Genomic DNA, 13,765 nt, shown 5'->3' with positions numbered 1-13,765 from the left:
GTCCACAATTGTTTGGCAGGTATACTAAAAATAGATGTCCAAGATTAATTGTCAATTTAAACAATTAAGAAATAATTAGTCACTTTTTTCCAATTCTGCCCTTAATGATTGTGTAGTTCAATTGAAAAGTTATGTGGACTTTTGGTATTCTTGATATAGGAGGGTTATATTAGTCAAATTACACCTTGTATTAAATTTTCCTTAAGGGATGTGCATGACCTTACCCTGACAAACAATTGTGGACAGAGGGAGTACTATATACTGCAACAAATTGGTCAGACCAATAATAACAACAAGAATAACTTTTAGATAAACTCCAATCCAATACTATTTCTTATATCAAATCTTATTTTGAATTTGAAGTAAAATTTAGTGTTTTTGGATTCTAAAACTCAATATTATTTCTTACACTATTTTCATGTGTGAGTAATGCATTTTAAATAACCAAAATTCATTTTACACTATTTTTATACCATGACAAAAATGTAAACCGCAAATATAATATATTGTTATTAAATAACGAAATACATTTTAAATAACTATAAATAATAAACATTCATCAATAATATATTGTATTTCATCATTAAATTCACTTTATTTGTATTATCCTTTCATATATGTAAGGTATAATATTTGTTAGCAATTTATATTATTTAACAAATTATTATATAAAATTATTTTATATTAAATAATTATATAAAAAAAAAGAATATGAATTATATCGGGTGAATATGTGAAAAAAAAGGAAGAAATGATTTGCTTTATGAAATAAGAAAATATAAATATAATAAAAATAATAATATAATATAAAAAAGAAAAAAATATAAAAAAAGAATATTCTTTTTAATAAAATATTTAGTGTAATGAGTTAAAGTTGGTTTACACTTTACATTAGAGTTGTGTATCAATCGGTTCGGTGATTATTGGTACGAAGTATTGGTTATTGATTTAAAGACATGCTACATCGTTATAGGACCATTAAGATATTTACTTGTCAATTTATCGGTTATTGATTATTATCAATACGATTATCGATTTAACCACTAAAATTTGACATAAAAAAAATATTGAAAATCTCTCAGAAACAAAATGACAACCAAATGAATCATGCACACGAATTGACAGATTGCATCTTGTTCAAGAGCAACACTGACACATTATAGAATAAATAAAAGTTTGAGATAACTAGAAATAGCATGAAACTAAACCTTAAGTCAAGACTTTATATACTGAACGGTATAAATAATTTATTAACTTTCTATCATGTTATGAATTAGACCGTTAAAAAATTGATAATTTAATAATAGAAAAAATCAAAATCATTTTCAAAATTGCTAAACTAATAATTCATTATCAATAACTCAATAGCTTTTCTTGGATTCAAATTATCAATTTCGATTCAGTCTTGAAATACCTACTTTATACTAAAATAGTATCACTAAATTTTGGTGGATATTGGTATTTAGAATAGCAAATGAAATAAGAGTACTTATTAGTCCTCTTTTCTGCTTTTTGTTTCCCCCACCAAAAGTCTCCAACAATGGCCGAGACCCCTTCAGTCCCTGCACCAACCGGGTCGGATCCTGATTACTGGTGCTACCAGTGTGAGACACGGGTTGCCGTCGAAACCCTACCCGATCTCCCCGCCGATGTCATTTGCAGCAACTGTAAGAGTGGCTTCGTCGAGTCCATACCCTCTCGTGTTGTTTCTGTCTCTCCGGTGACGGCGTCTACTGATCAGATCGATGACCCTGCTTTCGGCAATCAGTTCATCCAGGTTCTTCGCCTCATAGCTGAGGCGGCGCGTGACAACGACGCGCCCCCTCCCCCGCCTTCTGAGCACGCTGATCCTACCGATGACGATTTCCTCCGTGTCGAGCTGGACGGTTGGGGAAACGACGACGACGAGGATGATGATAACGAGGAGGAGGATAATGAAATCGGGGTCAGAATTGGCGATGACGGAGAAAATCGCGGGAATCGAAGCCAATCTGAGGATGACGACGACGATGATGATGATGATGATGTTGATGAGGATGAAGAAGTTGAGAATCGGGATGATGATGAAGAGGACCTTCGGAGAAGGAGGAGGGATGTGCTACGTCTCCGGCTACGTGACTTCGCCGCCAGAGCTGCCAATCGGCGAAACCGGATTCTGGATTGGGCAGAGATTCTGATGGGACTGGAAGACCACTCTATTGAGCTCCGATTTCAAGTTCCTGATGGCGATGGCTACATCGGGAACCCTGGAGACTATGTGGACGCAGCGGGTTATGAAGCTTTACTGCAAACCCTAGCCGAGAGTGATGGTAGCGGAAGACGAGGAGCTCCACCAGCTTCCAAGAGTGCAATTGAGGGTCTCAATACATTGGTGATCAAGGAAGAGCAGGAGGTAATGGCATGTGCCATTTGTAAAGATGTAGTGAATGTGGGTGAAATGGCAAAGAATTTGCCCTGTGGGCACGGTTACCATGATGATTGTATAGTTCAGTGGTTGGGTTCGAGGAATTCTTGTCCCGTCTGTAGGTTTGAATTGCCCACAGATGATCCTGAATATGAAGAGGAGCGCAAGAAGCGAGGAGCATGTGTTACTAGCAGTGGTTCTTCGAGCTCAAGTGAGGCGCCAGGTGCTGCTGCTGCTGATGATGATGATGATAGTAGTCCTAGTTGCCTTTGATTGCTGCATTGTGGTAAACTCAGCCATTGGCATTCTTTTTAGCTTGGTCTCTTGCTTCTTTTTTGGTATTTGGTGATTGTTTTCCAGTGTAATTCCAACCCTCTCCGCTTTTCTTGAATGTAATAATCTGTTTATCTTAATGCTGGTATGAATTTGCCATTTGAGTACTTATGAATCCTACATATTATACATACTAAATTACTTCTTTTAGACAACAAAAAGACTAAATCTTTATAGAGGGGTAGTTCATAACTTGTATTGAGTGTTTCCTTAGTTGATTACTCCTTGCGTTGACTCGATATATAGTTTAAGAAAGTAAAGAAGTATTTAAATTTTGTGGTCTTAAACATATCTCATGAAACTAAATTAAAGAGTTGCTAAACGGATTTTTTTTTTTAAAAATGGACTTCAAAAGGTGAATTATTCGAAATGGCAACTATACTTTTTGTCATCTTCTTTTGGTAGTGTAGTAATTTGTTAGGCTTCATATCTGTATTATATATTACATTGTCAAAATAAGAAGGAAATAAGTCTGCATTCTGGTTCGTTTGTTGAATGAGTATAATGTAGTGGCAGAGCTACATGTATTCAAGGAGTATATACTATGTGTTGAACTCCCTTGATTCTTTGTGTATTTACTTGTTCATATTTCGACACCCCTCGTAAAAAGATCATAGTTCTGCCACTATGTTTAGACATACATGGATGATGATTGATGTAGCTGTGGAAGTATCCAAAACATGAATGTAGAACTGAAATTTAATACTTTATTACTATACTGCAACAAATTGGTCAGACCAATAACAAGAAGAATGACTTACGAGAGTACTAGAATAGCAAATGAAATAAGAGTACTTATGGAACCTACATACTATAGTAACTAAATTACTATAAAGAATGAAGTAATATTGCACAACTAGAATATAGAATGATATCAAATTGAAGTTTCTGAATAAGGAGATCAATTGAAGAGCCTCTTCCAGAACCCGTCCTTGAATGTCTTGAGCTCAATGACACTTTCCTTCTTTGGAGATGATGTTTTCCGGAACCCCTCTTTTAGTGTCTTGAGCTCGAAGATGTTTTCCTTCTTTGGAGATGATTTTGGCTTAGTAACACTCTTCCTCAGCATAATGTTTTCCTCCCTCAGCAAATCCATAGCTAAACTGAGCTGCCTGATGACCTCTCTTTTCTCCTCATCTTTCTGCGATAGAAGCTCCTGTTGAACTCTGTTCTCTTCTTTCAGCTTATCAATTTCCTCCATCAGCTTCACAACTTCATCATTGTTGACGCGAAAGCCACTTGATACTTCCATTGTTTCCTTCTCTGATTTGGGGGTTTGTATTTCTTCTTCTTCTAGGTCAGGATCCTCAACCTCAGACATATTATCTGATAACTCAGACTCAGGATCAAAGGTTTCTGAATAGCTGTCATATGATATTTCAGTGGCGCTCATCAGTGTCTTTTGTGGATGATACTTGGTGAAAGACAATGGAGACATCCACGGTTGTGTCATAAGGCGAGTACCAGATTCACACTTGATTTGATCATACTTCTCAGCTAACAAGCGATGAGTCTTGTAGAAATCCTCAACCATGTTAACGAGCTGTGGACGCTTCTTGTAATACATCTCTGCTCTTTGGGCGAAGGAATCTGCATCTTGTTCAACTATCCTCAGCATGGACTCAGTCTTCTCATCTAGTTCTGCAACATTATCCAATTGTTTAAACAAGCTATCAAGAGCTGGTCCAGAAACATTGCTAGTCCAATATACTTAAACATCATTATGTTTAACTAATGTAGGGCCAAAAGTTAATAATAACTCACTCTAAAAGTTCCCAACTTCTAAGTAAAATTACTCACAAGTCATAACTGAAAAAAGAGTTGAAGATGGCTTCAGGAAACTAAAAAAAAAAGTGAAAATATTATGGTTCAGGACCTCTCCACTCAACAAGCATTTGAAAAGGTTCCTCCTAGAGTTAACCATAGATACCAACATGTATCATTTCAAACAAGTTTAGCTATATACCGCGAATGAGTAAGATAACTAGCTACTGTGTTTTTAAAACATCAACTAACAAATGATGTAGGCAGACCTTATTCCTACCACTCAAGGTGAATCAAGTATCAACACAGTAAGAACAACTTTTTTCCTTCTTTAATTTGTTGAAAATAAACACAAAAATATACTCGTTTTCCGTAAACGATTAAGGCTTTAAACCTTCAAACATGCATAAAACGATAAAAGAAGCAAGCAAATCACATCTGCATAAAGAAAGCATAATCTGTATCTTTGAAAAAGGTCTCCAACGGTCATGTAGAGTCACTTAAAGCAAGAACAACATTTTAAAAAAAAAAAGACAGATTCATCCCCAAAAGTAAATCAAATATTTGAATTCTAGTGCTGACCAGAGAGAGTTGATTGAAGCCATGGTGAACGATTTAGAGTTCCTTTCTTCTGACTGTCCAACCACCACCAGTGTGACGATAGCTTATCCTTTGCCTCAACCATTTTCTTCTAACAGATCTATCTTCACAACAAAATTAAAGCTAGAACAAAAAGTGTTATGAGACCACCATTAACAAAATCAATAATAACGAAAACAAAGATAGATAGAGATACACGTTGAGTAGTCACCTGGAGAAATGCAAGTAGATCTAATCAGTTAAAAGGATTAAAAGCTTACATTTATATGATTAGAGAATACAATTCACCTGATGAATTTAACTTCGAAGTAGCTCTCAAGTTTGAATACAACTGAGATGAAAAACTCCCTCTCTCTCTCCTCACTCTCTCTCTCTCACCTACCCTACTGGGTTTTGAACAGAAGAGAAAGATTAGAGTAGTAGAAATTTAAATGTCCCATAACTCAACGGCCTCGGTTTTACTACTTTCTCTTCCCCCATGTCCAATTGGAGATCGACACGTGTTGCTCGTCTCCCAATGCCCAGTTAATGGGCCTCGTGGATCCGGGTTTGTAGTTTTAACTGTGGGGGAGCGTCTACACTGCTGATATGGGAAAAAAAAAGTATATATAATAACGGTCGAAATTTGTGAAATCTTGTCAAATTTTTTTCCTTATATAGATACTCGTCCTCTGTCCAACAATAGTTGATTTGACACAAAAATTAAAGGAAAAATTCTTTTGGTCAGAATTTGGCTAGAATTATATTATCTTTTTAAATATTTTTATCCTTTTAATTTTAATACATTTTAATTTAAAAAAATGGGAAAAGGATCAGTTTATGTTAAAATAAAAAAGATATTATAGATTTTTTAATTTTCTAGTCATTTAGCATTACCCAAAATTAAAAAGCATCAAAATGATAGGGGTAATTTTACCAAGTCATCCTTATTAAATGTAAGTCATTTAAATATGAAAAATAAATAATATTTAATAACAAGGATAAAATGATAAATTATTCATTGGTTTTATAAACTACATAAATATTATTAAATATTTTTAAATAATATAATAAACAAGTGAAGATGGACGGAGAGAGTATGAAGCCTCTTTTCAAAAGAGTTCTCTTTTACTTTGGTGCTTTGGATCAAACCTTCTATATCTAAGGCGGAGCTACAGTATTATGTAGAATTCAAACGAATTTAATAATTTACGTATAAATTTTATATTTATATTAAAAAATCCAATAACTATACAAAGACTTTATACGTGTAAACCCACTAATAAAAATAAGTGGATGTGTCATTGGTAACGAAGAGGCAACCAAAACGGTGGGTTCAAAACCCACGTTAGTCAGTTTTTCCTTTTTGCTATATGTGTAAATTTTATTTTCAAATAACAAAACATAAAATTAACAAATGAAAAAAGAAGCAAAAGGCACTTTTTCTCTAAAACAAAAAGGATACTAAGATTTCTTTTACTGTTTCACAAACACAAACCCAATATCCGTTTTTCAAATAAAAAATTGGGGTTCATTACTTTTTGAATATATATATATATATCAGTACTCATTTTTTAGTTTATCTATTATTATATATCAATTTGAAATCGTTATTCTAAATTCAAGATTCATAAATTTCAAATCATGAATCCGCCTCTGTATTATAATAAAAATTTGTGAATGCAAACTCATCATGACCTATTCTATTCCTCTAGAGCAAAGAACAAGCAATGAAGCTGAGGCAAATGCTTTCTTATTTGGCCTCAATTGGTGTTTAGACAATGACTACAATATGATCAGGACACTCTCCTTGAGTATAATTTTGTAAATAACAATTAGGATACTCCTTTGGATGATCAAAGAAACCATCAATGATATTAGCACGATTGTAGTTGGACATTGTTTTAGAGAAGCTAATCAAGTTGCGAATAAGCTATTCTCTAAGTCAATGGCTAATGGCCAATGAATCCTCAAACCAAAGGTGAAAAGACTACACATGTATGTGTGGTTGATAAGAGTACCACATCGTAATGTGAGTGAGTAAGTGAAAAGTTGGAAGCAGTATATAAGGAGCTTGTGCTTGTCGAATTAAAATTACGCAGCCACGCAGTGAGCACATAGCGAACTATTCTTTCGCCTTTTACTAAAGAATACCGTGTGCACGCTGCAATTAGTGGCATACGCCAATTTTTGGAGGGATTTTCTTAACTGAAGATCCCAACAACTCTACTTAACAAAAGTTTGATGGTTGTTTTTAATAAATTAATAAGCGGAAAAGGGTTAAAATATAGGGAAATTTTTCAAAATATCAATATTTTGACATTTAATAGGATTCAATGTCAACACTTTTAATATTTAATAAAAATGTCAAAATTTTAATCTATTATGTATCTTATTTAAGTTTTTATTATTTGTTTTAATTGAAAGAATACAATTGTTAAATAACAAAAAGGAGAAATTTTTAAAAAAGGAACAATTGCTTAAAAGTCTTAGCAATTACAAAATTTTAAAACTAAATACTAATCGGTCTTCTCCATAGCTGATGAGTTCTATCATTATCAATTTTCAATATATTTTGATTGAAATCTTTTTTTTTTTCTGTTTGTTGAGAATTATTTTAACGAAACAGTACAACAAAATCATTGACAAACAACTGTGGAGAAGGATTTTTTTACTGGGAGTTCGATCAAATTGGTTGAATACAAATTGGACCAGGTATTAGTTAATTGTTTCATCCTTAATCTTTTTCTAAGATTTGATATGAAAGTTTGTAAATAATTGTAAACTTTATCTGTTTTCATTGTAAATTGTAGGTACTATGAACAACGTAAGAAAAATTAGTTTCGGTGAATTTGTTTAATTTTTTGTGGTGTTGATTACGAAAAATGTTAATGGATTGTTTGAAGATTTTTTGTATCGGCCGTTTGTTTTTAATGGTTCAATATTTGTTTTGTATACATATATGTTGGCAGACTTCATTGAAATATGCATAATACAGTTTTGTTCAAATTTATTTTTAATGTTTCAATATTTGTTTTTACTTGATGCAAGGACTATTGTAAATACATACATTTTTAACTTGGATACAAAAAACTGTTAACATCTATAATTCTGTATTTGTTAATGACTTGGGTATTTAATTTTTAGTTTGAATACAAAGAAAATATGGGGAGTATTTGTTTTAACAAATAGTAATGCCAGTTGATTTTCTAAGTTAAAGTAAAGATACATATTAAATGTATTCATTGTATTCATGCACTTTTGTTTCATTGTTTTGTATTCATTACTCCATATTTGGTGTATTCATTAAATCATAATAATTATTGTATATGTCAGGTTTGATTTATAAGTTACATTATTGTATAAATTGTTTTCATGTGATGTAGTTTTTTTTTTTTCTTTTTTGATGTAGTTTATAAGTTACATTATGGCATAATTTATATATTTTATATGCTTGCCAAGTTAAATATTTTTTCTTACAAATATAATTTACTCAGGAAAATGCTTTTGCCATTAACTCGGATAGCAAGAGCCTGCCGAGTACTACATTCAAGTTCTAGTGCCATACAACACCTGAGAATTTGACCTTGACCAACACATATTCTCATTCTCATATAATGACCGAAACATGTTTTCTCACAAAACAAATTATATTGTTGCTTAGTAAGATGCTTAGTCAACTGAGTTTTAACGTGTATTCCTTTTAAACAATTAGTGATGCTAGTTCAGATTGTATTCATTCTTTATTATTTGATTGTTTTGTATTCATTAGCTTTAGCTGTGTTGTGTGCTCTATAAGTTACTTTTTTACATGTCTTTGTATTCATTATGCTTTGTGTACAAAGTGAGATTAAAATACAAAATGATATTGAAATACAAAGTGAGCACAAAAAATACAAAACTTGTTGGCATATAGTTAGAATGAATACAAAATAATAAAAAAATATAACATTGTATGAAGCCTAATTTAGAATAGCATATAAAATTCTATAAAACTATTTATCTATTGTCCTAAAATTTAATACAAAATTAAACATATACATAGTTTGAAATGAATACCACCTACAAAATAAATACAAGTTACACCTAAAAACTCAAAATTTAGCAAGATACCACATGAATTTTGTAATGAATACAAAATGCAACAGACAATAAAAACAGTAGAATACAATTTGATAGTTTAGATACAAATGCAACATGCCATAAAGTTATTTTTCATCGCTCTGATCTTCAACAATTATATCAACTTTCATTGCCTGTACCGACCACTCTCAACCAAATCAAAGTGAATTCTAGGAATTCTCTTTGATGTCCTTTCGCCAGAATACACATATGTATGAATGAAATAAAATATGGCGAACTTAAGAGCATCGTCTTCATTGTCTGCCCAAACTTTTTTTGTGAATCTGCTCATTAAGTCTGATTTACGGATAAATTCATTACCACCAAAGTACTGAACAATCAACCTATTAGGTTCTTTAGTGTTGAACTTGAAATCATCTATGACACCAACACAATTTAATCAAGTAATCAGTGCAAACGTTCTAAGTGTAAACTTCAAGATAGTTCCATTAACTCGGATAACTAGAGCTTGCCAAGTACTACATTCAAGTTCTAGTGCCATACACCACCTAAAAATTTGACCTTGACCAACACATATTCTCATTCTCATATAATGACCGAAACATGTTTTCTCACAAAACAAATTATATTGTTGCTCAGTAAGATGCTTAGTCAACTGAGTTTAGGCAAAAACATTTTCCTGAGTAAATTAGATTTGTAAGAAAAAATATTTAACTTGGCAAGCATATAAATATATAAATTATGCCATAATGTAACTTATAAACTACATCACATAAAAACAAATTTATACAATAATGTAACTTATAAATCAAACCTGACATATACAATAATTATTATGATTTAATGAATACACCAAATATGGAGTAATGAATACAAAACAATGAAACAAAAGTGCATGAATACAATGAATACATTTAATATGTATCTTTACTTTAACTTAGAAAAAAATCAAATGGCATTACTATTTGTTAAAAAACAAAACAAATGTATAAAGTTTATATGTATCTTTACTTTACTGGATACAAACAAGACTCCCACAATGTTCATAACTATAAAATGATACACAAATCATAATGAATACAAAGACATGTAAAAAAGTAACTTATAGAGCACACAACACAGCTAAAACTAAGAATACAAAACAATCAAGTAATAATGAATGAATACAATCTGAACTAGCATCACTAATTGTTTAAAAGGAATACAAATTAACAAGTTAATATGTATCTTTCTTGATTGGATACAAACTAATTGTTTAATAGTATTCTTAAGGATTTACTTTATAATACCTCTGTTGAAATTTAATTCATGTCACCTGCTTTATATAATGACAGTAAAAAACAATGTGATATTCTTCATGCTGCTTTGCTTTTAGCTTTTGCTATTAACAAAGCTAACAAAAATATCCCCAAAATACAAAAACAAAATAAAATTGGAAATACAAAATACATACTAACAAACGTGCACATTGTCCATAAACATTTGCAAATCTAATCAATATCAATACACATACTAAATGGATTTTGAATACAAAAAAATATAGATAAAACTGCAGTCTAAAATAAAATTATTGAAAAAAACTGTTCTTTAACAACTTCAACTCAACATGCAAAATCTGAACATGCAAAAATAATTAAATACCTCTTCGTTTCCATCCTCTTCGACAACTATTCGTTCTTTGTCGTCTTTTTCAAGATCCCCACGAGTAGACGAAGATTCTACATTTCCATTCTGAATTTGAGGAAAGTTTTGCACACTGATTGGGTCCTGTAAATGTTCTGATCGTCTCTTCCCTCATTTTAGCAGCGGATCCTACATTATCCGCTATTTCTTGAGTAATAAATAGATTAAAGGATGGAAAATCGCTAACAATTTGTTGATCAAGTTGGATACCTCTAGTAAGCCTCTTGGATTCAGCCAAAGGAGAGTGAACCCTAACCGAAATTTCAACTACAAACAACAATCTTTAAAGATTTAAACAAAAATAAAATCAGAAAAGAAATCTAAAAATAGGATAAAAGATTAATACCTTAATCAAAGGGATTATTGTTGATTTAATTTCTGAAAAAAACAATCAAAATTTACGGAAGAGATATATGGGCAACTTGAATGTTGGAGGATAATCTGAAAAGATAAAGATGAGAGAGGGATTTTTTTTTTTAAAATAAGAGAGAATTAAGAATCTGAAAAGATAAATATGAGAGAGAGGTTTTTTTAAAAAAAAAATAGGAGAGATAATTAATTGAAAACGTGTAATTGTCAATGGGAGATAAAGTAGGAAGAAAATTAGGATACATAAAGTTTTTAAAATAATGACATTTTTACTAATATTTATAAAGTATGGATATTTTTACTAATTATGTTATTGTTTTTGATTAGTTTACTAATTTTTCCTAAAATATACCCTTGTTATACTTTTGGGCCAAATATACCCTCCCGTTATACTTTGGGCCAAATATACCCTTTATCCGCTAAATATGTGGGTCCTATTCCTAGAATAAACATGGAAAAGGTTGAGATCAATTTAAAAAACCCATATCATTTTTATCCGGTTAATACCCCTCCCGTTATGTAGTGTTAGTGAGATTGGGAGCATTATAAGGCTCAGATGATCAAGTGTTGTTAGTGAGATTGGGAGCATTATAAGGCTCAGATGATCAAGTGTTGTTAGTGAGATTGGGAGCATTATAAGGCTCAGATGATCAAGTGTTGTTAGTGAGATTGGGAGCATTATAAGGCTCAGATGATCAAGTGTTGTTAGTGAGATTGGGAGCATTATAAGGCTCAGATGATCAAGTGTTGTTAGTGAGATTGGGAGCATTATAAGGCTCAGATGATCAAGTGTTGTTAGTGAGATTGGGAGCATTATAAGGCTCAGATGATCAAGTGTTTGTAAATTTAACTCTCTGTGGATGCATGCATTGTTATTGCCCATCTTCTTGAAAAAAACAAATGGATTAATAAGTCCATCACTTCTCTTCTTATTGTAAGATTTCGATCTTCTTAATTTAACTTATATGTATTGATAGTTGTGTAAATTCATTTCATGATCAACGAAAAATGTTACTGATAGAAGCCTGATTTTTGCCTGCAGTTTTCGAGATCTGGCCTCACACAATTGTCTGGAAATGCACTCATGATCACCAACACCATATATAGCAATTGTCCTCTTCAGTACATGAGAGTGGTGTTTGGGTTGCTAACAACGCCTCTCATAAGGTACTTGTTACCTCAATCACAACATGAGTTCTTATGAAGGTGATGTTCCTCGAAAATGTAGCTTGACAATGTTATTGAAAAGGACCTGCACAAGCTATTCAGTATTTTTAGAGAGAGTTTGATGATGCTTTTATGCGTAGCGTGTTTGGATTAATCCATGCTACATACACCTTTGTTATCATAGCAAGGAAGTGATCGCGATTTACATAATTAAAAACTAATAGAAAGAAAATATTAAAATTGTTGAGAGAAAAATCTCTCCATAAACAAAACTCTCAAAACGATTACATTGTGGATTCTATTATGTTATGCTATGAGAATAGGGATCTTCAATTTATAGATCTCCAAACTTTTCCTCTAAGGAAAGAATAAATCAGATGTCACGCCCCGAGCCTACACCCTGGGCGGGACTGAAACTCGAGAACCATTACTGGCCCCAAGCGAACCCTTGGCCTGGCTAGACTCTCAGCGGAAGACTTAAAGCATTAAGAAGAGAATTCAAATGCAAGATAACTCAATTGTCTCAAACTAAACTCATAATGTTTTAATAATAAACATTTAACTTAGCCAAAGTGGCAACTCAAATATGAACATAATCCAATAACAAGATAATGACAAATGAACTAAATAATTGTATATAAAACCTCTAATAACTGAGATGGACGTCGGGACAAGACCCACGATATCCTAATGAACTAACTATAAAGCAGTAAAAATCCTCCGAAAGCAAGGAGGCTCACCAACTGACTTTGAGTGCTCAACTGGATCAATGAGACACTGGATGCTGATACTGGTTACTTGTATCTGCATCATAAAACGATGCAGGCCAATAGGCATCAGTACATTGAATGTACGAGCATGCAAGGGGAAAACTAAACATGACATAAGCTTGAAAGGAATCTGAAAAGAACACTTATCTTAGCTTTACTCAACTCATGGATACTCATGTCACTCCCCAAGCCTACACCCTGGGCAGGACCGGCAGTCGAAGACCATTGCTGGCCCCAAGTGAACCCTTGGCCTGGGCTTACTTAACTCAGCGGAAAATAATATTCATACTTATAATGATCAATAACACTTAACTGAACTGAATAATAAAATAACTGAGAATGTTTAAAGGTTAAACATTCAACTTGGCCAAAAGTGGCAACCCAAGTCTTAACAATAAAAAATGATAATGAAAAGACTCACAGGACTAACAGCTGACTGTCTATGAAGCCTCTAAAACAACTGATATGGATGTTGGGACAAACCCCATAACATCCTAATGAACTAACTAGAAAACAATGAAAATAGATCCTTCGGAATGCAAGGAGGCTCACCGACTGACTCTGAAATGCTCATTGGATCAACGGTGCGCTGGAATGCCAATCCTAGTTACCT

At 32.6% G+C, this 13,765-nt stretch overlaps 2 protein-coding genes across 4 annotated transcripts; one reads left to right on the top strand and one right to left on the bottom strand.

The window, feature by feature from the left end:
• The first annotated feature begins 1,475 nt into the window (after positions 1-1,475).
• Positions 1,476-2,873, top strand: LOC102583669 (E3 ubiquitin-protein ligase CIP8). The gene has a single exon (XM_015314405.1). It carries the CDS (start codon positions 1,541-1,543, stop codon positions 2,675-2,677), a length of 1,137 nt encoding a protein of 378 aa, XP_015169891.1. The 5' UTR covers positions 1,476-1,540; the 3' UTR covers positions 2,678-2,873.
• Positions 2,874-3,424: 551 nt separating this feature from the next.
• On the bottom strand, positions 3,425-5,524 carry LOC102584012 (protein NETWORKED 3C-like). 3 transcript variants are annotated; one of them, XM_006359373.2, is made up of 3 exons: positions 5,313-5,524; positions 5,084-5,224; positions 3,425-4,378 (listed from the first exon to the last, which is right to left on the bottom strand). In XM_006359373.2, exons 2-3 carry the CDS (start codon positions 5,184-5,186, stop codon positions 3,639-3,641), a joined length of 843 nt encoding a protein of 280 aa, XP_006359435.1. In that variant the 5' UTR covers positions 5,187-5,224; positions 5,313-5,524; the 3' UTR covers positions 3,425-3,638. The 3 variants fall into 3 exon arrangements, with proteins under 3 accessions (XP_006359435.1, XP_006359436.1, XP_006359438.1); XM_006359374.2 differs by having other exon boundaries at positions 5,362-5,524; XM_006359376.2 differs by having other exon boundaries at positions 5,390-5,524.
• Positions 5,525-13,765: the final 8,241 nt, after the last annotated feature.

This window comes from Solanum tuberosum, unplaced genomic scaffold, assembly GCF_000226075.1.
Source record: "Solanum tuberosum cultivar DM 1-3 516 R44 unplaced genomic scaffold, SolTub_3.0 scf00298, whole genome shotgun sequence".
Lineage (NCBI taxonomy): Eukaryota > Viridiplantae > Streptophyta > Magnoliopsida > Solanales > Solanaceae > Solanum > Solanum tuberosum.
This window is presented reverse-complemented; position numbering and strand designations above follow the sequence as displayed.

What these genes read in the sequence shown, in the direction of transcription:
- LOC102584012 (XM_006359373.2), bottom strand. Translation starts at nt 5,186, where the DNA reads ATGGTTGAGGCAAAGGATAAGCTATCGTCACACTGGTGGTGGTTGGAC. An exon ending in GCTTCAATCAACTCTCTCTG is followed by an intron (nt 4,379 to 5,083) that starts GTCAGCACTAGA and finishes ATAATGTTGCAG; the next exon opens with AACTAGATGAGAAGACTGAG.
- LOC102583669 (XM_015314405.1), top strand. Translation starts at nt 1,541, where the DNA reads ATGGCCGAGACCCCTTCAGTCCCTGCACCAACCGGGTCGGATCCTGAT.